Genomic DNA, 22,362 nt, shown 5'->3' with positions numbered 1-22,362 from the left:
TATCTATATATATTATTGTATATATACACATATATATATATATATATATATATATATATATATATATATATATATATATATATAATATTATATATAATATAATATGTATTAATATAATTATTTATGTGATATGTTTTGTATTATTTAAAATTAAACGTTTATAATTATTTTAGGCTTTTGTGTTTCAAAATAATCACTTTTTTACCGAGAACTGTCAATTTTGAAATCCGTTAGTGTCATGTCTAATTGGCAAATCCTTTACGTGTTTGGTTCATACGCTGGTGGTTGTGAGTTCGAATCCCAATTATGAATTTCCTTTTTTATTTTTGAAATATTTAAAAACCTTACGTTAATCTTATTAAATATATGTAATATACGCAAAAAACATAAATTTTAAAATAAAATGAAAATTTACAACATAATCCGAGTTGTTGTTTTTTTATTTTTATCTTCGTAAAGTAAGTTATATTGGCAGTTTTAAATACTTATGAATATTACATTTTAATTTATATTGTATTATTATATTGAATTATGTTGCAGTGTATTTATTGTATTGTAATTTTTATATTAATAACAAAATAAACAATGAATTTTACTGCAGAGTATGTGTAACATTTTTTTTTGCATTCAACTCCTTTTATACATATATAAAAATAAAAATATATATTTTCATTAAAATATTGATACTATCCTTCATTTACTATACTCCTATTACAGGTCATATATTTATATACAGCAAACGATGCACCATATACCTATATAACTAATTCTTTTTCTCTTTCTGCTCTATCTTACCTATAGCATTACAATATGTAATAATTGTGCAGATTGACTCGTATATAAATTTTTAACGGCGAACGCGTGTATAGAAGTATAACTTCTACCGGCAGTCCCACTGGACTGCCACACCCGTGTTTTTTTGTAGTACGATTTATGTTGCCCTGCAATTCGTAAAAATTCCGTTTTAAGCATAGTCTAATCATACGGTATTGTTTTGCGTTGGATTCAGTCAATAATATCTACTTGTTTTTATAAGAGCGTTGGTAACTTTTCCACTAATTTTGAGTGATAGCTTGCATTATCGAAAAACAACGACAACTTTACTAGGTAGAAAATTCCTTCTAATCTAAATCAACAAAAACAAACAACGACAACTTTACTAGGTAGAAAATTCCTTCTAATCTAAATCTTTTAATCGTTGTTAAATATTACCCTCTCCAACAAACAATCTCTTCTGTGTCGTTCAATATAATTTTGATTTTCATAGGAAAAATTGATTTCTTTAAGTAATTTCCATAACTTATCGCGGCCAAAGTGAGGAAAATTATTATCTCTTATTGCCTTTAATATTATATCGAATGTTGGAATCTCCTTGTTTAAATAGAGAGAATAAACTTTTCTCCGAAGGACGTTTCTATGAAATTCATTAAGTTCCAGTAGTTGTTTTCCTTCACGTCTTTCTGTCTCAGTAATGTTTCCTTGTTTTCTTTCACTTAAAAATCTGTAAATGGTACTTTTGCTAACACCTATCATACCGGAGCACATAGTCCAACTTTATTAACCGTTAATAAAGTTTGTTGATGAACAAGTGAATCATGAACATTTAACACAGTCGTTTTTTCTCTAAGAGAATACTCGCCATTTTTAAGTTTTACAGCAACAAATTGAAGCTATGATGCCATTTTAAAGCATGGATTGAACTGCTAACTAATAACACGGACGGTAATCAAATTCTCCCGAGTCATTAGTAAAGGATTATCCCCTGAGGCAAAGTATTATATGAATGTAATAGTATAGATATGCCTTATAAATCCAAAAATAGTACTGCTATTAAAAGAGAGAAGTTGCTTCGTGTAAAAATTTAAGAGCGGAAAGAAAATACAGATAATTATCTACGAATGGTAATATAACTTTTACAAAATTCGTGCTTTATATTTTCTTATTATTATTAGTGTTAAGAGTTTTTAATTTCATGGTTTTTTTTTAAGTATAATGTGTAACTAAACAAATTATTGCATAACTCGTAATTTTTCAAAAAAAAAAACCTTATTGGTTTCAACCACATCCGTAAGGCAATGATTTATGGCCTTGAAGATTTGCATTTATAATGAGTTGCCAGTTCCAAACATATAGGGCATAGTATTTACAAATGAAAAGCTTTTATTCTCTTTTTTTCTATTAAAGAAGTTTGCAACAGAGGTTAATTACAGCTAATAATAATAAATGGCAGCATTTTGTAAGTTTCCGACGATGTCTCTGTCAAAATTTTCCCGAGCTCAGTGAATAGTTTATAACATTTTTTATATACCTTTTATATTGAACGTTGTCACAAGAGTTGAAGACTGTCTTTATTTACATTTAATTGTCAAAATTTAATAGTTTGTATTTCATCTTCTTTAATGTGTCAAAGCTACTTAAAAGCTTCTGATGTTATCTTACTTCAACTTTTGTAGCTGTCTTTCTGTTACACTTTCATATTGTGAATATAATTAAATTATTACTTAAATTATAATTAAGTGTGCTTGCTATAAATAGAATATACTATGAATAGTATATTCATCTGTGTATATTCAAAAAACATTTTTTATTGATATTTTTTCTAGGTCGTATCGAAACTGAAGCCCCAGACATTCGCTCACTCATCGGCAACTGAATCCAGCGACGAATCTGTAAGCCCCAACCCCGATTCACAGCAGAACTTTAAACAGAGGCGATCAAATAGTCTTACTCCAGGTCCAGATAATCCAAGCCACAATCAAGATAATTGGTATTCGCAAGAAAACCTTAACGAGCCACCATGTAAACCCAGAAGTTATTCTTTATCGAGTGAGAAGTCTTTGTTGGCAGGATTATGTAACTTACAATCTAGTCATTCAGAAACAAGGTAAGGAAATTTTTGTTACGTCGCGGTGAACAGTTAACAACATTTTGATGGGTGTTATTTCAAACAGTGAACATTCGAGTCGTATTTGTCTTTAAATAAAACAGAACAGAGAAATTGTTAGTACTCGAGTTTTTTTTGAACCCCGGTACATCCCCCGCTAGAGCAAACGTTATTTTATTCTGGTATTCATCTAGTATTTTAGATAGAAACTCTGGATTTTAGGTTAAAATTTTATCACTAACCTGTGTTATGACTTTGTTGCATATCATCTTAAACCGTCCGCTACCAATCTTTTGTCACCATATGTTAGCTATCGTGTAGGTTTTCATTGATGTCACTATGACGTGTCAATTTCTACAGGTTGATTCGCCAAATACTACAATTACAAGATTTAGCTAGTTACTTACATTTTGGCACATTTTACATTTTTATTCTTTAATACGTAATGTGCGGAACGCTAGTTAGATCTTATTACGGTACCATCTTCATTGAAGTTTGACAGCAATCTCAGTGAAGTATTGTCTATCTTCTTCTTCTTCATGTACCATGTCCTTTCAGAACGTTGGTTACCATCATAGCTATCTTAATTTTATTCACTGCCACACTAAATAGCATGCTTGTATCAACACCATACCAATCTCGCAAATTCTTCAACCATGAGGTTCTTCTTCGCCCTGGACTGTGTTTGCCTGCTATTTTTCCTTGCATGATATTTTGTAACAACCTATATTTGGGACCTCTCATTACATGTCCGAAATACTCCAGCTTTCTCTGAAGTGTGCAGCTCGAATCAGTGAACGTGAGTGTATACCAGTGCAATCTCTCTGGAGAGGCACACTCCAGATACATACACACATACTCACACGACTAAAAGAAGGTAATTTTGCCATGATTATTCTTGTTCTAGGTTACAAGATTTGAAACTACAAAACAATCTCCCGGCGATGAAAAGCATCACTTCCTGGTTAAAATCCTTAAGGCTACACAAATACAGTTGGGTCTTTAACAATTTAACCTACAGTCAAATGGTCAATCTAAAAGAAGAAACGCTTCAGAGCATAGGCATAACGAAAGGCGCTAGACACAAGATACTATTAAGCGTGAACAAGTTAAAGGAACGAGGCGTGATGCTGATGGAATTAGAAACCGAAGTGATGAATGGAGGCGATTTGAATGTGGCTCTCAAAAAGTTGAAGAGTGTTGTCCAAAGTCCATTGCAAATATCAGGTGGGGAGGATTTACCTACTTTGTTTATTAAGGTGATGGGCAAAGGTAAGAATTTTTTATCATTTTATAAATTATGTTTAAAACGAATTATTAAAACATTTTAAGATAAGCTTTCTTAATGTACGCATAGGTATGAATGTTACACTTGGTAAATTTGACTAACCCATTAATATTTCTAACTTGATTACTATAAAGTACACCTAGACAAACGAAAGATGGCACTTTATGTGCGTATAACCCAAGAAGGAGAATTTCATTTGTTCAATCTTGAAATAAATATTACTGATGGTTTGGGACTAATTTCTCTATATTGGGCTAACAATTATATACTCCTCTTAAGGTAATGGACTTCTTTACTCTGCGGTGCATGCTTCCAATGAGGTGGTCGTTATCTTCCTGTAGGTTCAAGCATTCTTAATTTCGTTCCGAAGGTGCTGCAAATCAATCGGCAGAGCAGACACTCTGCCCTACCTTCTGCTTATCACACCACATGCATGTTCAATGGGAGAAAGGCCTTGTGATCTTGCTGGCCATGAAAGAACGTTGACGGTTGCTTGACGGGCAAACATTACAGTGTTATGAATAGGGCACCGTAATCTGTAATGGGTTCAAAGACATTATGAATGTAAGCACGGTGGAGAGCAGCTCACCAAGGTGATGCGAGAAATTGTTTGTAGAATTTGGTCTGAGGAGCAAATGCCTGAAGAATGGAGCTTAGGCTTAATTTGCCCGTTACACAAAAAGGGAAACCAACTGGAATGCAATAATTACCGCGGAATTACTCTCCTAAATACAGCATACAAGATATTGTCAAATATTTTGCACGAGAGATTAAAGCCTTATACTGAAATGTTTCTAGGAGAATATCAGGCGGGATTCAGGCGTGGACGTTCAACCATTAACCAGATCTTTACACTACGACAGATCCTCGAAAAAGCGCAAGAGTTTAACATAGATATGTATCATATTTTTGTCGATTTTAAAGCGGCATATGACGGTGTCTTAAGACCAAGTCTTTACAACGCTATGAATGAGTTAGGAATTCCAAAAAAACTCATATGTTTGATAAAAGTGGCAATGGCGAAGATGCTATCGGCAGTAAAAATTCAAAACGACTCGTCAACCCCGTTTCATATAAATAGGGGGTTAAGGCTGGGAGATGCGCTGGCGTGTCAGCTTTTTAATGTCGCCTTAGAAAAAGTTATACGAGACGCTAATTTAGATAGCAGGGGAACAATATTTAATAGATCAGTCCAAATTCTAGCATATGCAGACGACGTGAGAACGTCGTTCTCACGTTTCTATTAAAAACTAGGGCGAGAACTGCGGAAATCCTAACCGAGCTAGTAGCAGCAGCAGAACGAATGGGGTTACAGATAAATCAAAATAAAACCAAATTCATGGCGACTAACACAAACACAAGAGCTGGAAATGTTGACACAAATTTAATCATCAATGACCAAAACTTCGAAGCAGTCAAAGAGTTCATATATCTAGGGACATCGGTTAACCCCAATAATAACACATCTGAGGAAATAAAAAGGCGAATAATAATTGCAAACAGGTGTTATCATGGTCTATCAAAGTACTTAGCTAACAAACGTCTGTCTCAAAAAACTCGTATAAGGCTGTATATAGAACACTGATAGTCCCCGTTCTCACATATGGATCAGAGGCATGGACGCTAACGAAAACAGATGAATCCGCTCTATCCATTTTTGAAAGAAAGGTGCTACGCAAGATATTCGGAGCGGTCTGTGAGAACGGAGTATGGAGGCGTAGATATAACTTTGAACTGCAGAATATCTACAAGCATACGTTTGGTGGTAAAGATATTACCACTATAATTAAGCGAAACCGCCTGGAGTGGGCAGGACATGTAGCCCGGGCCCCTGAGTCAAACATGATAAAAAAGATTCTAACAGCGCAACCCGTAGGAATGAGAAGACGGGGTAGACCAAAGCTAAGGTGGATGGACGGGGTAACACAAGATGCCGAGAAGATCGGAGTCGGCAACTGGAAAATGCAAGCGAGGGACAGAATAGAATGGCGTAGAAAGCTTGAGAAGGTCGAGGCCCTCTAAGGGCTGTAGCACCAAGATGATGATCATGATGGACGTTCATGCTACTTTCCTATATTATGGCAGCCCGAACGTTGCTAAGCGCTGTCTCACATTCTACGCAGAAGATATTTTCCCCTTTCTACGTGTCTTCGGCGAACCGATCTTCGACCAAGAGAATTACGATCCCTTACTAAATATGACCCCGTTCCAGTCCTGATCCCATTTGTGCCTTCTTAGCACCATCGTAGTCTTCCTTCCTTATGTTGTAAACCGGTCGTACTGCGGCCAGTAGGAAGTGTTTGCCGCCTGCGTAATGCCTTGCAGTGATGCAAGATATGGTCGACTGTTTCAGGGTCTCTGTTACAGAGTCCGCAGCCTAAGTCTCTATGAAGCAGTCCCATTGTACGCAAGTGTCCCTTGACTGGCGCATGTCTCTGAGCTGATTCCTGCTGTTTTCCGCAGTACTTCAGCTCTATGAGCACATATCCGGTCGTTTACTCGGGTCGGTGTTTTTTCTGGTCGCAGACGAAGCACTGGCTGTAAAGGAAAAAATCATGTGCTTTGCATTAAATGTTATATTAATGTATGTTTTTTCAAAAGACGCAATTGCCACAATTCTACCACAAATAATATTGTAAGTTAACAAATTTTGTTTCGGAACTTTTGATTTATTTAGACCCATTGTCTATTGGAATGGACATGAAAGGTGTCATGCAAAGTGAACAATTATCTAAAATTTAGCAGAAAATGTTATTTGTGAGTTCACTAGACCCAAATTTGCTACAATTAAACAAGGAATGTTTTTTTCGCCGATAAAAATAAATTGGGCCTGCAAGGATTACAACATTGCTGTGATAGATAGGACTTCCTTGGATTATCCACATTTTTTTTTCGCTAAAAATTGCAGAAAAATGTTAATAATTAATCAAATGAAAAACATCAACAATTATAAATTATGATTTCGATAACTAAATTTTTTGAAAAATATTTTATTTACGGATGAATTTTTCTTCCCAATTAAAAAAAAACACGTTTCATCTATTCTTATCTATTTGTCTCGGAATAATAAATAACGGGTTTTACTGCGCGTACGCAGTATCCTAGAAAATTGAACGGTTAAAAAGTACGGTTTTAGATGCACAAATTCTTCTTCATCGGGTACCATCTTCGCTGCGATTGTTATATATCGTTATGGCTATTCTAACTTTAAAACCATTTCCACTCCCTCAAATTTCTTAATCAGGATATACGTCTTTTCCCGATATTTCTTTTGCCCACTATTTTTTTTGTCTGATAAAGGAATGTCTTAAGATACTGTAATTTTCACTGTGCATTAGTTTTTTTTGAGATATTTTTTTCTTTTCCCATTTTTTTAGCACCTCTCCATTAATTAGTAACTATGTCAATCTATGTACAGAGTTCGCCCGTTTCAAAAGAGTTCATTCTTTGTATTGATTATATGCTTAAAGTCCAAGTTTCGACACCGTAATGAAGTATATTGAACACGTAACATTTAATTAAACGAGTCTTCAAGTTTACTGATAGTCTCCACTAGATAAAGCTGCCTTCAATCATATAAAACTTGCTCGTGCTATCTCTATTTTTGCTCTGATTTTTTTCAGTTATTAGCGTTCCCAGATAAGCACACTTTTACTACTTTCTGTCGCTTTGCTCCCAATGCCTAAATTTTGATTATCATTTTTGTTTCTACTAATCCGCATGAACTTTGTCTTTTTAATTTTGAGCCATAATCCGCCCGTACTCCTTATTACACTGTAATGTTTTACTCTTCACTATATTCTGATATTTTGCCCATCATTCTCTTTAGATCATTTAGTTGTCGGTAACAAAGTTATTATTGCCAATATGATCGTCAACGTTCGATAATCGGACAGGGTACTGAAAGAAGAAGAAGAGTTATTATTATTACACAAGATGTATAGATGGTACCAAATTACTTGAAATCAACATTTCCCGGGCGTTTAATAAGTACGCTATAGTACAATGGCTCCCGTATTCATTGATTTTAATAGAATTTATTTTTCAAACTGGTGGTTTCTTCGAACATTTAATTCATTAATCGTCATTGTATCTAATCCTTATGTAAATACTTAACGGCTAATTGTTGATTCAAACTGAATTATTATATTTAAATTATTGATTCCGTATTTTATAAAAATAAAATTATCACGAATTAGAACACACTGTATTTTATTGTTTTTCGTTTCCATTTCTATTTTTTTTTCACGATATAGTATTATTGTCTTCTATTTTTTTATCTAAAATGTTAATTGCATCGAATAGGCTTTCTAAATGTTAGGTAAAATTATGAAAAATACTATATGCTTTTGCCATATATTGGATGCCAAAAGACAAATGTCATATTTAGCGATGAAGCTCGCGTATCCAATGCAGTAATATTTAACCGACACAATGAACTATATTGTATATACACTATAAATCCCCACTTAATTGAGGCGATCAGGGGGCAAGTAAGATTCGGTTTTAACGTTAGTTGTTTTGTCAAGCATAAATTGGTTTATCATGTGTTTGATAATAAACTAACTGTTGCCGGATATATAGGTATCTTAGAAATGAATTTATGAATGAATATTTGGTCGAGAGGGAATATATTTTGGTTCCAACAAGATGGAGCACCTGCCTATAATGCTGAATTCGTTGGAAATTATTTAACTAAAAAATATCACAATTGGTGGATTGGAACTAGGTGGCACCTCGTTTAACAGAACTAAATCCATCTGATTTTTTTATTTGGGGATTTTTTATAAAACAATATAAAAAAGTAACTTTAACACTAAGGAAGACATATTACAAAGCATTCATTAAGTATTTAGAAACATAAAGCTAGTGCTTATACTTAACTGTGTAAGATTTTTAAGAAAAAGGTGTTAATTATTATTACAACAAAACGAGGGCATTCTTCAGTAAATTAATTTTTAATTTTGATTTACTTCGTACTATTTTATTAACTGGATAGTGTCACTAACACTACTGCCCAAATATACAATTGATCTCCAAAGATATAGATGTTTTCAAACACTCTAAATAAAACAATCGCCCATGTGGTGAAAAGCCGGTAACGATCAGCGGACAGTTGACCGGCCTCCTCGTTGATCAGATGAAAAGTAACTTCGAAAAAAATTCTGTCTCAACGAGAATGGGATGGAAATCCGTCTAAAGGGATTTTGAGAATTTATTTATTCTCTGAATAGTTAACATATCTGCCAATCGCTGCTTTATCTTGTTTCAGAATTAAGCAATTATATTGGTTGTTTCAATAAACTTAAAGTATGTTTTCTTGTTAGAAATTCTAAAACGTAGTACTTTAAGTGTTTTTAGGAACTTATATAATTTTTTATGATATGCACGGAAAAGAAAATGCTACAATAGTAAAATAAAAAGATTACGTTTTATGAAAACTTAAAAAATCTATACGTTCTGTATAACATACCACTTCCTTGTTCTAGTTTGTACGCAAATGTTAATGTTAAGACAATTACCCGACGATTACTTGATGTCGTTCCATTCGTTGTGTGAAAAAGCCGAAACTTTAGAAGCTTTTACTGAAGAACAGAAGAAGAGATTAAATATGTGGAAATGCCAGTTGACGAAAGATGACCTTGTCGTTCCTGTTCACAATGGTAAACCGAAAAAGCATACTAACAATCATAGGTAAGTTTAAACATTGCACACTATATAGTATATTTCTGAATATGAACATATATCAATTCCCAGTCCTTATAAAACAGTAGGTACTAAACAGTAACAAGAGACAGGAACATCTGTTTCTGGAAGCCAGATTATTTAGAGTTCGCCAGCTCTCTGGGGCACCGCTTAGGCAACACTTTCACCCTTGTGCCATGCATCCCTGGGCACGATGGTGTTAAATCTCAGGTTTGTGGAGCGAAGTAGTCGCAGCACAATTTTCACCATATAATGAGTTAGTTGTGGTGCTGATGCTTGGTACTTTTTCGATTGAGCATGGTACACATGTACATGAATATTTTGTGCGTGTATGCGTTTTTGTATGTGTGTGTGCCACGTTCAATCAACAAAATCTACAGTTAATGATCTGCAGCTCCTATGTCGTATTCTCAGTCGACCAGCGAGTGTTTATTTGGTTATACCTTAGTCACACCTATCCTATGGTCCTATTTACTCATAGGGCTTTCCCTATTAGCCATTTGGATGTGCTGTGCCGGGGATGAGAGCTTTCTCACCCACTCTGTCCGGATTACGGACACTCACCCCCAATTACGGCTCGGAAACGAACAGATTTTTTTCTCATAAATTTGTATTAAAAGTAAAATTATTTGTAGATCACACCGCATGGATTCCCAGAAGCTTCAGAAAATATGCTGCACCATCCAACCCACCAGCTACACCAAAAAGAGTTCATCCTTCCCCAACATGCAGAACAGCCCGTCGTGGAACACTCACAGGCATTCGATAGGTAGCGTAACACTTCAAAATCAACTGTTTTCAGCTCAGAACAGCCAAAGGCTATTCAATCAGAATCTCCAGAGTTACGTAAATACTTCGAACAGTGGCGCAAGTGCGTCGGAATCTAGTCCTAAACCATTCAACCTAACGAAACACAAAAAACCCGATAGCAAAGATATAGAAAACAGTTTGGAGTCGTTGTGCATACAAATGATGGAACACGCTCTAGGACCTTAATGACAGTTCATTTTAGGTACATAATGTAGTGTTTTTAATGTTGCCATACTGACTTTTCCAAGAATTCAAAGGTATTTACAGCTTTCTAGTTGAAGTAGACAATGTTTTGAATATATACGATATACATTAAAATCATAAAAGAGAAACTTGAGGTAATGGTAATTGAAATGATATAGTAATTTTTATGTAAATATTGCAGCAGTATACATTTTGGTACATTTATAAACGTTGTGGGCTAGAATTGTGTATTTCTAAGTTCAGAATCACTTCAGTAGTTGTCACCAAAGTTTCAGAAATGACGAATTTCCAATTATTGTTTAAAAAACACTTTCCACGAGTTGTTACTGATGTCCTTTACTTTTACAACAATTTTAGTCTTTTGAAAAGCTCCCCGAAACGGTGTTTTTTATGCCTAAAGTGAGTCATACTTTCCTGTCCACCTTTTTGTAGTTCACTCAAATAATTACAAACTAAAAGAATTTGCATTACTAATACATGACGCAGCCGTTTTCTTCCTAGTACAAATTAAAACTAACTCCTGTACTCTCCCGCCCATTACATCCTTCCTTCTATTCGTGTTTGAATTTCTCTCTCCTCTCTCTCTCCCTCTCTTTCTTTCTTTCTCTCTTTCTCTTTCTCTACCTCTAACGTGGCAATCATTTGTTGTTGTTTGAATCCGAATTTTAATTTAATTTAATTTAATTAACGAGCATGAAAAATCCTATTTAAAAACTACGGACGTAGCACTTCTTGTCTCTAGAATTCTGTAGATCTGTGGGCAAATCTTCTTCCAGTTGCTCCTCTCCATCACTCTCGCCAAAATTTCAATCACATAATATATTTCAAACTATTGTTCTGAAGCTTTCAAATTAACAAAAGAATTCTAGTCATGTGTTTTAAACTTCTTTTAAGACACATTTTCGGGGGCACATGTTTTAAAATGGTTGCTTATTTTCAGAAGTATAACTGAACTTGGTATATTTATGAAATAAAAAACACTGACATAAGTTTATATAAAATACGTTGATTTACTATATCCTAACATAACCTCACTACTTTGCCTGTTAAAAAAACACACATTGTAACTTTATTTGTAACATTTTTACCGACAGGCAATTTTGTATGAATATAACCTTACATAACCTCACTAACGTACGCGTGAAATATATTTAATTTTAGATATACGGTAGTCCCTCATTATAACGGACTAGTGGGTCTGAACGTTGTCCATTTTAAGAAACCTCCATATATAACAAATAAATCTCATAAATAAGTAATTTGTCAATTTAAGTGAAGTAAGTACGTGATTTTGTTTGCTGTGTATTTTTCACCACAAGTGGTCCTAGTGTAACACATATTGAATAACAATATTCAAATGGTATTTTACTTTGCTCAATACAATTTTTGGTTAAGTAGTGTTTTCTTTCTCTTCTTTTGCGTCCTCCAAACATTGGGCTTCATCAATTACACTGGCACGTATTTCGTATTCGGTGGAAATTTGGAAGCTACGATCGTTTTTATCTGCTTTAATACAGAACTCCACATCGTCCAGTGAAACGGGTTTCTTTTCTAATTTCTATAGAATATCATGGTAATTTTCTGTTTCTGAAATACCACAATTTTTCCATGTTCTGAGTAAATGCAACTGAGCAAATTTGAAAATTGTGATCCGAATATTTTTTTTGATTTTTTGTAATATTAGGAATAATAGTGCCTTTGATCGCTTTCTGCTTTCTTCATTAAGAGGTGGTTCTATCTGACCTAGGATTTTATCAGAAATAATAGAAGAATCGTTTTATACAGCTGTTTTGCAGTGCAGGTCATATCTTGATCTATAAACTGAATCACAAATGTTTTATTAGGTGGCAAGTGCATACATTTAATTTTCATATCTTTAAGATATGTTTTCATCAGAACGTGTTGGTCCATTATGTAAAAGAACCAAAGCCTTTACTTTATTTTTTGGAATTTATTTCTTATTGCCCCTGTATTTAATTAATATTTGTTGTAATAAAAAAATCAGTTGTAAACTATTCATTACGAGTACTATGATAATAAACTGGAAGATTGGTAATCCCGTCTGCATTAGCACATATATATCGTGAAAATTAAGATTTTTATTTTTCGGTATTACACGAGGTTCAATTAACGATACGATTTAGAGGCTGGCTGATATAAATAATAGGTGTTTACATAAGCAATAACTGACGAATTCTGAAAGATAGTTCACTTTGTTTCTGAGCTACGGAATACACAGCAATAAAGGAAGAAGTAGTGGGAGCATCTAACCACCCAACTGCCACTAGATAGTACAGTTGATACCAATTTATTTTAAAAAATTATGCAAGGGTCCTTATAAATGTATTTCTATTAGAATGGGATTATTACCCCAAACAGGTATCATAACAAGGTAATAATTATATAGATTTGAGGTAATAATCCCATTCTAATAGAAATACCTTTATACGCACCCCTATAAATTGCTTAAAACAGTTGTGTATACATTCAAGGGTCTCCGTTATAAACAGCAATCCATTATAATGAGGGTCGACTGTAGTTCACTTCCAAAAAAACATTGCAATACGTTGATAGACCATAACTTAACCTCATTAATATACGTACATGTACAACATATTTATCTACAGTTTTATTAATTGTTAAGAACGTTACATTTTTATTAACATAAGACATTAATATATAAATAATATTGATTGAATTTTTGGAAGGGTCATTTTTGGTCAACAACAATGTGGCCTATGATTATGACAATTTTGGTGCTCGAAGCACACACATCTTTATTTTAAATTGTACATACAAACATATGTTTTAACTGCTGGCAGATTCTTTTTATTCGGCGTTTTAATTTGGATGTACTTGTTTATATTTTTAATCATTGTTGAGTATATTTTACCGGATTTATTTTTGTTTTGTACAACTTGATTGTCGTTTTAGAGACTGCTCAGACTACTTTTGATATTTACCAAAAGATCTAAATATGATTGACAGATTGTTCGGTTTGGCCTGTAACACTTTATTATAGTGACTATAAACATCTGTAAAATAGTGCTATTTGCGCCTTTAACGCCCACTGTAACTTCTTTGTCATTTCTCTCTCAAACAAGTGCTTCCTACTTCCTTTTCTACCCTCCTATTTTATTTTAATTTTGACATTCTGTCTTTATTTATATATAGTATTACTTGTTTGTGTATCCTTGTGCGATCATTATTTGATCATCTGCAAAGCTTAATAAGTATTCGTTCATTGACACTGTTTATTCAATGTCTTAGTGTTTTCCATGGTATTTTCAATAATAGGGGAGATATAAAAATTTCCTGTAAATGACCCTTTGATTTAAGTTCCTTATGGTTATTATTCTCATTTTAATGAACACTTCGTTTTCTTTTTACAGATTTTTGTGACTTTTGTTAATTATTTATTGCGCCTTCCTTCTCCGAGCTCCGATCTCCATACTGAATACGTAAGCTTTTCATAATTCCAAATACTTTGTGCTTTTGGTTTTTTTTCTTTTCTAGCTGTTGTTCCAGTATGCCGCTGTCTAGGGCATCTACCTGTCATAAAACCTATTTGCCTATTCTCCAATTTTGCCTTCACACTAAAAGAAAATTAATTTCATTTTGATTATGTTTAAGATATGTAAATTACAACAAAGCAGTAGACCTGAAATTTAAAAAAAATATATATCATGTCTTACGAATTTTGCGATCATATCTTGTGTTTTGATGAATTCCATTTAGCGCTTCTGTTCCTGTTCTCTACAAATCCTCTGGACGTTTACGTTAAAGAATATACTTTAACAGATGTTTGTAATGAAAATAGAGAGTAATAGACGAAAAGTTTACATTATATTTAATGTAATTGATATTAAAGTTGTTATATGGTCAAATTGTATAGAATAAAACATTTTATAATTATAGAATAATTCGGGATTGTTTAGTAAGATAGTTATCTGTAGGTATTCCGATCTAGTTATCTTACTACTTGAACTGTGAAAAATTTTGAGGATTTTAAAATTGAGTACTGCTAACAATTTAACTAAAATGATGCTCGTGAATTAAGATTGGTTTTGGATTAAGAATGTCTTGCCCTTTTCTACGTAGCGAGGAGAGAATTCGCGGTGTTATTAATCATTATGTCAAAATTTCGTCAGCAATTTTGAATCAAGAGTCGTTAGACTGAGGGTCGTAGCTGGCTTGAAATGCTTTGGATTTAATGAGGGAGCAAATATATACATTGCACGTCTAGAGTCTCCCACTTAATGGGTCATATGGCAAGTAATAAATACATCATTTCAAAGCTTTTGTGTCACTCAGTATGTTCATAAATTTTGGTGGAGTTTCAAAATGACGAACGTTCAATCTTCATTAGGAAAAAAATGATTACCACCAATAATTTGATATTCTCCCGTTTTGATGCAAGCGCTCGAAGAACTCATTCTATTTTTCTAGTTTTCTATACTTTAAAATAATTAATTTGTTTATTAACGTCTGTCAAAATTATGACGTCATCGATTTTGTTTTTTAAATGGCAATCACTCAGTATATTTCTACATTTTGTGCTTCTGTCACGCCATATCAAAGTAACGACTGTTGAATTGTAAAAATTATCTAAAAGTTACTTCCAGTGAAAGAGGAAAGTTGTTCTTGTTTATAGTAATATACTGTGAAACGCGCGCTTGCAAATGATGTATCGCTGAATGAATGGGAAGCTGGAAAAATAAATTGACATGTTCGAGTGTGTTCCGTAAAAGCTGATCACTAACAAATTATTGTGAATAGTCTATATTTTTTACACTCTTGCCATTGCACATTGTAAGGCCGCCATTTTGAAACCCCACCGATGAATCGCACGAAAATCTAGGACTCTAAGAGAGATATAAGAGCTTTTTAATGGTGGATTCGTTTCTATTTAATCATATTTACAATATTAAAAAATGGCGCCTATCCGGAATTTGTAATTTTACGTCACTAAACGGCATAAAAACTATGAACAGTTTGTTCAGTTGTTCAGAAACTTTAAGTTTTATCGTACAGAAAATAGTTCATTTGGGGTGAGAAGGAGAATGTATTTCACGAGTAGACTTATATATTTTTTTAAATATACATATACATTAAATTCGAATATTCAAGCCCAAGCTGTACATGGTCATTTTTGTTTAGATCGTTTTTCCTGGGTGTTCTTTTACAATTTTCTATTTTTCTTAATTTTTTCTCTTTTACATGGCGGTATTTAATTCGCTACCACTATTTAAAGTTTTGCTTTGTCTCTTCCTAGTCTGTAGTCGGAGCCTTAGTCTTCATAAAACTATATTTTAAATTTATTATTTTTCAATTCTTTTATTTCCTTATTCATTCAAGATCTTATTCCATCTTTGTTCGAAATTTTTGGGTCTCCTCTCTTATTGTCTTTACTCACTATCTTCCTGCAAAAATTTCTATATACCTATATAAATTTTTTAACATTTAAATACGACGTATCAATTTTAAAATTCTCTAAAAAAGTTGTATATGTATAATGTGTTGCCTACTTTACAGATGTAAGAAATGATACATGACAGACGTAATATATCAAAACCAGTACTTGGTTAGCGAGAATTGAAAGAGTTAATTCCAGCCTATATTGTTTAAAAATACAGTATTTTAATTACAGATTAGCTATAGGATGCCCGAAAAGTCAATGACAGGATTTTGTGTTTTAAAACGAACGTTTGGAGATGATGAGTGTATTTGATATTTTTATATGGTGTGGAAAGTATTCGTACCTACAGGGTGTTTTAAAATTAAAATTGTTGCATAGTACATTAGATGGTTAAAAAATACCAAGAGTTTTTTACTTATTTTCTGAGTTTTTCTTAAAATTCATTCCTGCATTCTATTTTATGCAAGCTCGTTTCTCTTCAACCTAGTATTTTTGCGTTTGTTTTTGTTAATGAACCGGTAGTCATTTTTTTCTATAAGAATATTTGAGAGTCATTATAAACATGACGAATACAGTTTTAGAATACATTTAGCGATATGTCCAATATTTTCAGCAAACGTCAATTACTGTGACTGTGTGTCAATTCAGATAGACTTAACCTGTCATTATATCTACAATTTATACGATTTCTTTACTCTTAGTGTTCTCTGTAAGATTAATGACACTTTATAAAGTTGAAGCAACACTTTTTTAAAATTCCTTTCTTATGATTGCTTCAAATTAATACAGTTAGAATGCGATAGAGTGTTAAATGAACTATAGCTGAATTTAATATCATTACTGACTTATTTTGTCAACGATTTTTAATAAGCAAAAAATATCCTTGTTTTTTTTTTGAAATGTCGATTGGTCGATGAACTGTTAAAAATCATCTGTTACATTGACGAATACAATGTCACAACTTGTCTTATTAGGAAATAACATTGAATTTTGATGTAGATGGGAGATTTACCATGTGTATTTTGTTATTTATACTCTTTCAAGGGCTAGCTGTTTTCTAAACTTATATTGAAATTAAAATTCAAAGTTCTACTTCGACTCATAAACATATTAGGTTTACTACTTTTGAATTTGCAACCCTAAGAGCATCCTGTAGGTACAGTATTAAGTGTATATTACAAATGTTTTATCTTTAGTTTGACGTTAAAACTAATATTGTTTATTTTACTGTTGTAAAGCCAGTGGCGTAAACTTTTTTTTATGTTTAGTATTAAACGTATTCATTTTATTGCAAACAAAAAACATTTAGTCAGATTTTGTGTTTTGTCGCCATTGGTACTTAATTTTAATATGTTTTTAACATGCGAAAGTTATGTAAAGTCTTTATATTGTGGATAGTGCATGTAATATGTGATTGTTTGTGTGATAACTGATTGACATTTTTGTTTAAAACTGATCAAGAAGACTGATTTCTATCTAAATAGATATGACCTAACTAAAAATCTGTTTTATTAAACGATCTGCAATAATGATGTTGACTGTATTCAAATAAGAATATAACATTATAGTCGCCTCGTATTTTGGTGAGACTGTAAAAATAGATGTACCTGTAAGAAAAGCAGGCAATAAAAATTAAAATAAAAATACTCTAACAGGAGTAGTTATTAACTGCAAAATTATCAATGACAGATGTGTAATAACATAAAGTTTTCATTTGTCATCGATAATTACATTCAGATGTGCCTGGTATTATGTTTGAAAATATGGCAGTTTAAGTTTTCATCGAACTGTTGAAATCATCTGACATGTGGCAACTGACATCGAAATCATAATGCGTTAACTTTTATCGGCAGACTTATGCATCCTTCGGATAAGATGTATCAATATTTGCCTGAGCGACCGAAACCATAAAAGATTTTATGGGAAAACTCACGTTTTATCCGTCTAGTGTTTTGCACTTGGGTAAAGCTGTGTGGTAAAACGTAAGAGATATTTTCAATACATCTCTGATGATGCCAAACGTTTGCTGAAGCATGTTTATGAAGGACTGTGTTCTGAATTCTCTAAATCAGAGGCAGTTGCAGAAACCTGTTTTTTTTTCCAGAGTGCCCAAAGCAAGCTGCTACAAGATTATAGGTTAAACATCTTCTAGACAGAGGAGAAAGGATTGTGGCAAATTCAGACAAATAGAATCGCACTTAATTGAACCTATAAGCAGAACAATATACAAAATGTATGCGGCTAATATTTTTCCAACTATTGAAAGCATTCGAAGTGAATTGGTGCGAAAGGATATTTTTCATGTTCAGCAGCAACACTTCGATTATTTCTTAAAGCCAATAATTTTAAGTACAAAATTATAGACAAGCGCCAGACACTAATGAAAAGTACTAGAATAATTTCTTTAAAAAACAATTATATCAGACAGATAACAGAGTATCAAAAAATGAAACGAAATATGGTTTATTTAGATGAGACTTGGTATGACACCGTGAAAAAAAGTTGGACGAATAATAACAAAAACTGTTTTAGTTCAGTACTGAATGGATGGATCTACGATGTATTATTAATATCTGCAAAAAAATAAAGACACATCTCTAGATTATCATTAAGATATGGAAAGTTCAATTTTTGAATCATGGTTTGAAAAATCTCGTCTTCCGAAATTACCTAAAAATAGTGTGATTGTCATTTCAAGACATCATATTTATAGTAAAAAGCAATTGCTAGATATTGCTCCTAGTAGAAAGTACCGGAACGAATATGTTGTTGATAACTCCACTAGTAATAATAGGCATACTGTGCTTAGACTGCCTCCTTATTATTGTACTTTGAACCTAATAGAGTTAATACAGGCTCAACTTAAAGTAAATATAAGGAGAAGAAGCGTAAAAGAAAGAATAAAACGTAAATATTTTATCATGTGATAATTACATTTGTTAACAACTTTTTTATAAAGGTAAGTATTATTATTTTACAATAAATTCTGTTCAGTCGAGTCGATTAGTGTTATCACTACCTAGGTATATCACAGAAGTTAACACCGATATTTTTTATTTAAACTTTATAGAAGATGAAATTTTTTGGTAAAATAAAATATTTACTGATACCCACATAATTTGAGGACATGCGAATGTCCCATTTGCACTTAAAAATCAAATGTTTGTAAAATAATAACTTTTTTTAATTTAAAATTAGATATCTACGCTACTGTTCAGTAGACTACTGGTCACTCTAACATTGTTGTCAATTTGCTAGTATCTTACTCGCTCTTGTTCCCGTAAATTTTCCAACGAAATTACGTTCCCACTATACTAGAAAACGACAATTTTCATATTAGAATACCTAAAAACCGATTTAATCCGACACCCTATTAGGGTAAAAGGAAGGGGAGAAAGAAAAACCGATTTTTTTTTAATAACTTAATTTTTATTTACTAATTAAAATATATTTAAATTACTCTAAAATCATTTTATAACTAACAATTAATTCAATTAAGAGGTAGAGGTCAATTCTAAACTAGTATGGGATTGTGTGTGTGTGTGTGTGTGTGTGTGTGTGTGTGTGTGTGTGTGTGTGTGTGTGTGTGTGTGTGTGTGTGTGTGTGTGTGTGTGTGTGTGTGTGTGTGTGTGTGTGTGTGTGTGTGTGTGTGTGTGTGTGTGTGTGTGTGTGTGTGTGTGTGTGTGTGTGTGTGTGTGTGTGTGTGTGTGTGTGTGTGTGTGTGTGTGTGTGTGTGTGTGTGTGTGTGTGTGTGTGTGTGTGTGTGTGTGTGTGTGTGTGTGTGTGTGTGTGTGTGTGTGTGTGTGTGTGTGTGTGTGTGTGTGTGTGTGTGTGTGTGTGTGTGTGTGTGTGTGTGTGTGTGTGTGTGTGTGTGTGTGTGTGTGTGTGTGTGTGTGTGTGTGTGTGTGTGTGTGTGTGTGTGTGTGTGTGTGTGTGTGTGTGTGTGTGTGTGTGTGTGTGTGTGTGTGTGTGTGTGTGTGTGTGTGTGTGTGTGTGTGTGTGTGTGTGTGTGTGTGTGTGTGTGTGTGTGTGTGTGTGTGTGTGTGTGTGTGTGTGTGTGTGTGTGTGTGTGTGTGTGTGTGTGTGTGTGTGTGTGTGTGTGTGTGTGTGTGTGTGTGTGTGTGTGTGTGTGTGTGTGTGTGTGTGTGTGTGTGTGTGTGTGTGTGTGTGTGTGTGTGTGTGTGTGTGTGTGTGTGTGTGTGTGTGTGTGTGTGTGTGTGTGTGTGTGTGTGTGTGTGTGTGTGTGTGTGTGTGTGTGTGTGTGTGTGTGTGTGTGTGTGTGTGTGTGTGTGTGTGTGTGTGTGTGTGTGTGTGTGTGTGTGTGTGTGTGTGTGTGTGTGTGTGTGTGTGTGTGTGTGTGTGTGTGTGTGTGTGTGTGTGTGTGTGTGTGTGTGTGTGTGTGTGTGTGTGTGTGTGTGTGTGTGTGTGTGTGTGTGTGTGTGTGTGTGTGTGTGTGTGTGTGTGTGTGTGTGTGTGTGTGTGTGTGTGTGTGTGTGTGTGTGTGTGTGTGTGTGTGTGTGTGTGTGTGTGTGTGTGTGTGTGTGTGTGTGTGTGTGTGTGTGTGTGTGTGTGTGTGTGTGTGTGTGTGTGTGTGTGTGTGTGTGTGTGTGTGTGTGTGTGTGTGTGTGTGTGTGTGTGTGTGTGTGTGTGTGTGTGTGTGTGTGTGTGTGTGTGTGTGTGTGTGTGTGTGTGTGTGTGTGTGTGTGTGTGTGTGTGTGTGTGTGTGTGTGTGTGTGTGTGTGTGTGTGTGTGTGTGTGTGTGTGTGTGTGTGTGTGTGTGTGTGTGTGTGTGTGTGTGTGTGTGTGTGTGTGTGTGTGTGTGTGTGTGTGTGTGTGTGTGTGTGTGTGTGTGTGTGTGTGTGTGTGTGTGTGTGTGTGTGTGTGTGTGTGTGTGTGTGTGTGTGTGTGTGTGTGTGTGTGTGTGTGTGTGTGTGTGTGTGTGTGTGTGTGTGTGTGTGTGTGTGTGTGTGTGTGTGTGTGTGTGTGTGTGTGTGTGTGTGTGTGTGTGTGTGTGTGTGTGTGTGTGTGTGTGTGTGTGTGTGTGTGTGTGTGTGTGTGTGTGTGTGTGTGTGTGTGTGTGTGTGTGTGTGTGTGTGTGTGTGTGTGTGTGTGTGTGTGTGTGTGTGTGTGTGTGTGTGTGTGTGTGTGTGTGTGTGTGTGTGTGTGTGTGTGTGTGTGTGTGTGTGTGTGTGTGTGTGTGTGTGTGTGTGTGTGTGTGTGTGTGTGTGTGTGTGTGTGTGTGTGTGTGTGTGTGTGTGTGTGTGTGTGTGTGTGTGTGTGTGTGTGTGTGTGTGTGTGTGTGTGTGTGTGTGTGTGTGTGTGTGTGTGTGTGTGTGTGTGTGTGTGTGTGTGTGTGTGTGTGTGTGTGTGTGTGTGTGTGTGTGTGTGTGTGTGTGTGTGTGTGTGTGTGTGTGTGTGTGTGTGTGTGTGTGTGTGTGTGTGTGTGTGTGTGTGTGTGTGTGTGTGTGTGTGTGTGTGTGTGTGTGTGTGTGTGTGTGTGTGTGTGTGTGTGTGTGTGTGTGTGTGTGTGTGTGTGTGTGTGTGTGTGTGTGTGTGTGTGTGTGTGTGTGTGTGTGTGTGTGTGTGTGTGTGTGTGTGTGTGTGTGTGTGTGTGTGTGTGTGTGTGTGTGTGTGTGTGTGTGTGTGTGTGTGTGTGTGTGTGTGTGTGTGTGTGTGTGTGTGTGTGAACATATTCCTGTATTATGGTAACTTCGTAAATTGTGGTAACTTACACACGTTACCACAATTTCATTCCCCAACACTTTCTTTGTTTTAGTAGTATTTACTGTCTAAATAACTTTAAATACTCTTTTTTTTCATGTGCTTTTAATATATATTGTTTTTAATACATAGGATCGAATAGAGCTTAAATAAAAATTGTATTACGCCGATTCTGCGTATGTTGCCAGAAATCAGGTTGAGGCAGATTGAATTTACACACGTAATTGTGGCATCGTGGGCGTGGTCGTAAAGTGGCGCCCTCTGAGATGGCCTTGCGGTGTTGCCCATTTCAGTTGAAATAAAATGATTTTTATTTCGATTTTGGGAAT

The 22,362-nt window shown here is 34.4% G+C and overlaps 1 protein-coding gene across 2 annotated transcripts in view; it reads left to right on the top strand.

Annotated features, from left to right (window-relative positions):
* The window catches only part of smg (sterile alpha motif domain containing protein 4 smaug), a 36,506-nt gene extending 18,699 nt beyond the window's left edge, over positions 1–17,807 (top strand). Inside the window, exons 4-8 of one of the 2 annotated variants that reach the window (XM_072520223.1) lie at positions 2,604–2,884; positions 3,792–4,156; positions 9,662–9,866; positions 10,514–10,890; positions 16,543–17,807. In XM_072520223.1, coding sequence (XP_072376324.1) covers positions 2,604–2,884; positions 3,792–4,156; positions 9,662–9,866; positions 10,514–10,874 — 1,212 coding nt within the window. In that variant the 3' untranslated portion in view covers positions 10,875–10,890; positions 16,543–17,807. Of the gene's footprint in view, positions 1–2,603; positions 2,885–3,791; positions 4,157–9,661; positions 9,867–10,513; positions 12,552–16,542 lie in introns of those variants that run through there. The other variant, XM_072520222.1, reaches the window with a different exon arrangement.
* The last annotated feature ends 4,555 nt before the right edge of the window (positions 17,808–22,362 follow it).

This window comes from Diabrotica undecimpunctata, chromosome 1 (genome assembly GCF_040954645.1).
Source record: "Diabrotica undecimpunctata isolate CICGRU chromosome 1, icDiaUnde3, whole genome shotgun sequence".
In the NCBI taxonomy this organism is placed as follows: Eukaryota; Metazoa; Arthropoda; class Insecta; order Coleoptera; family Chrysomelidae; genus Diabrotica; species Diabrotica undecimpunctata.
This window is presented reverse-complemented; position numbering and strand designations above follow the sequence as displayed.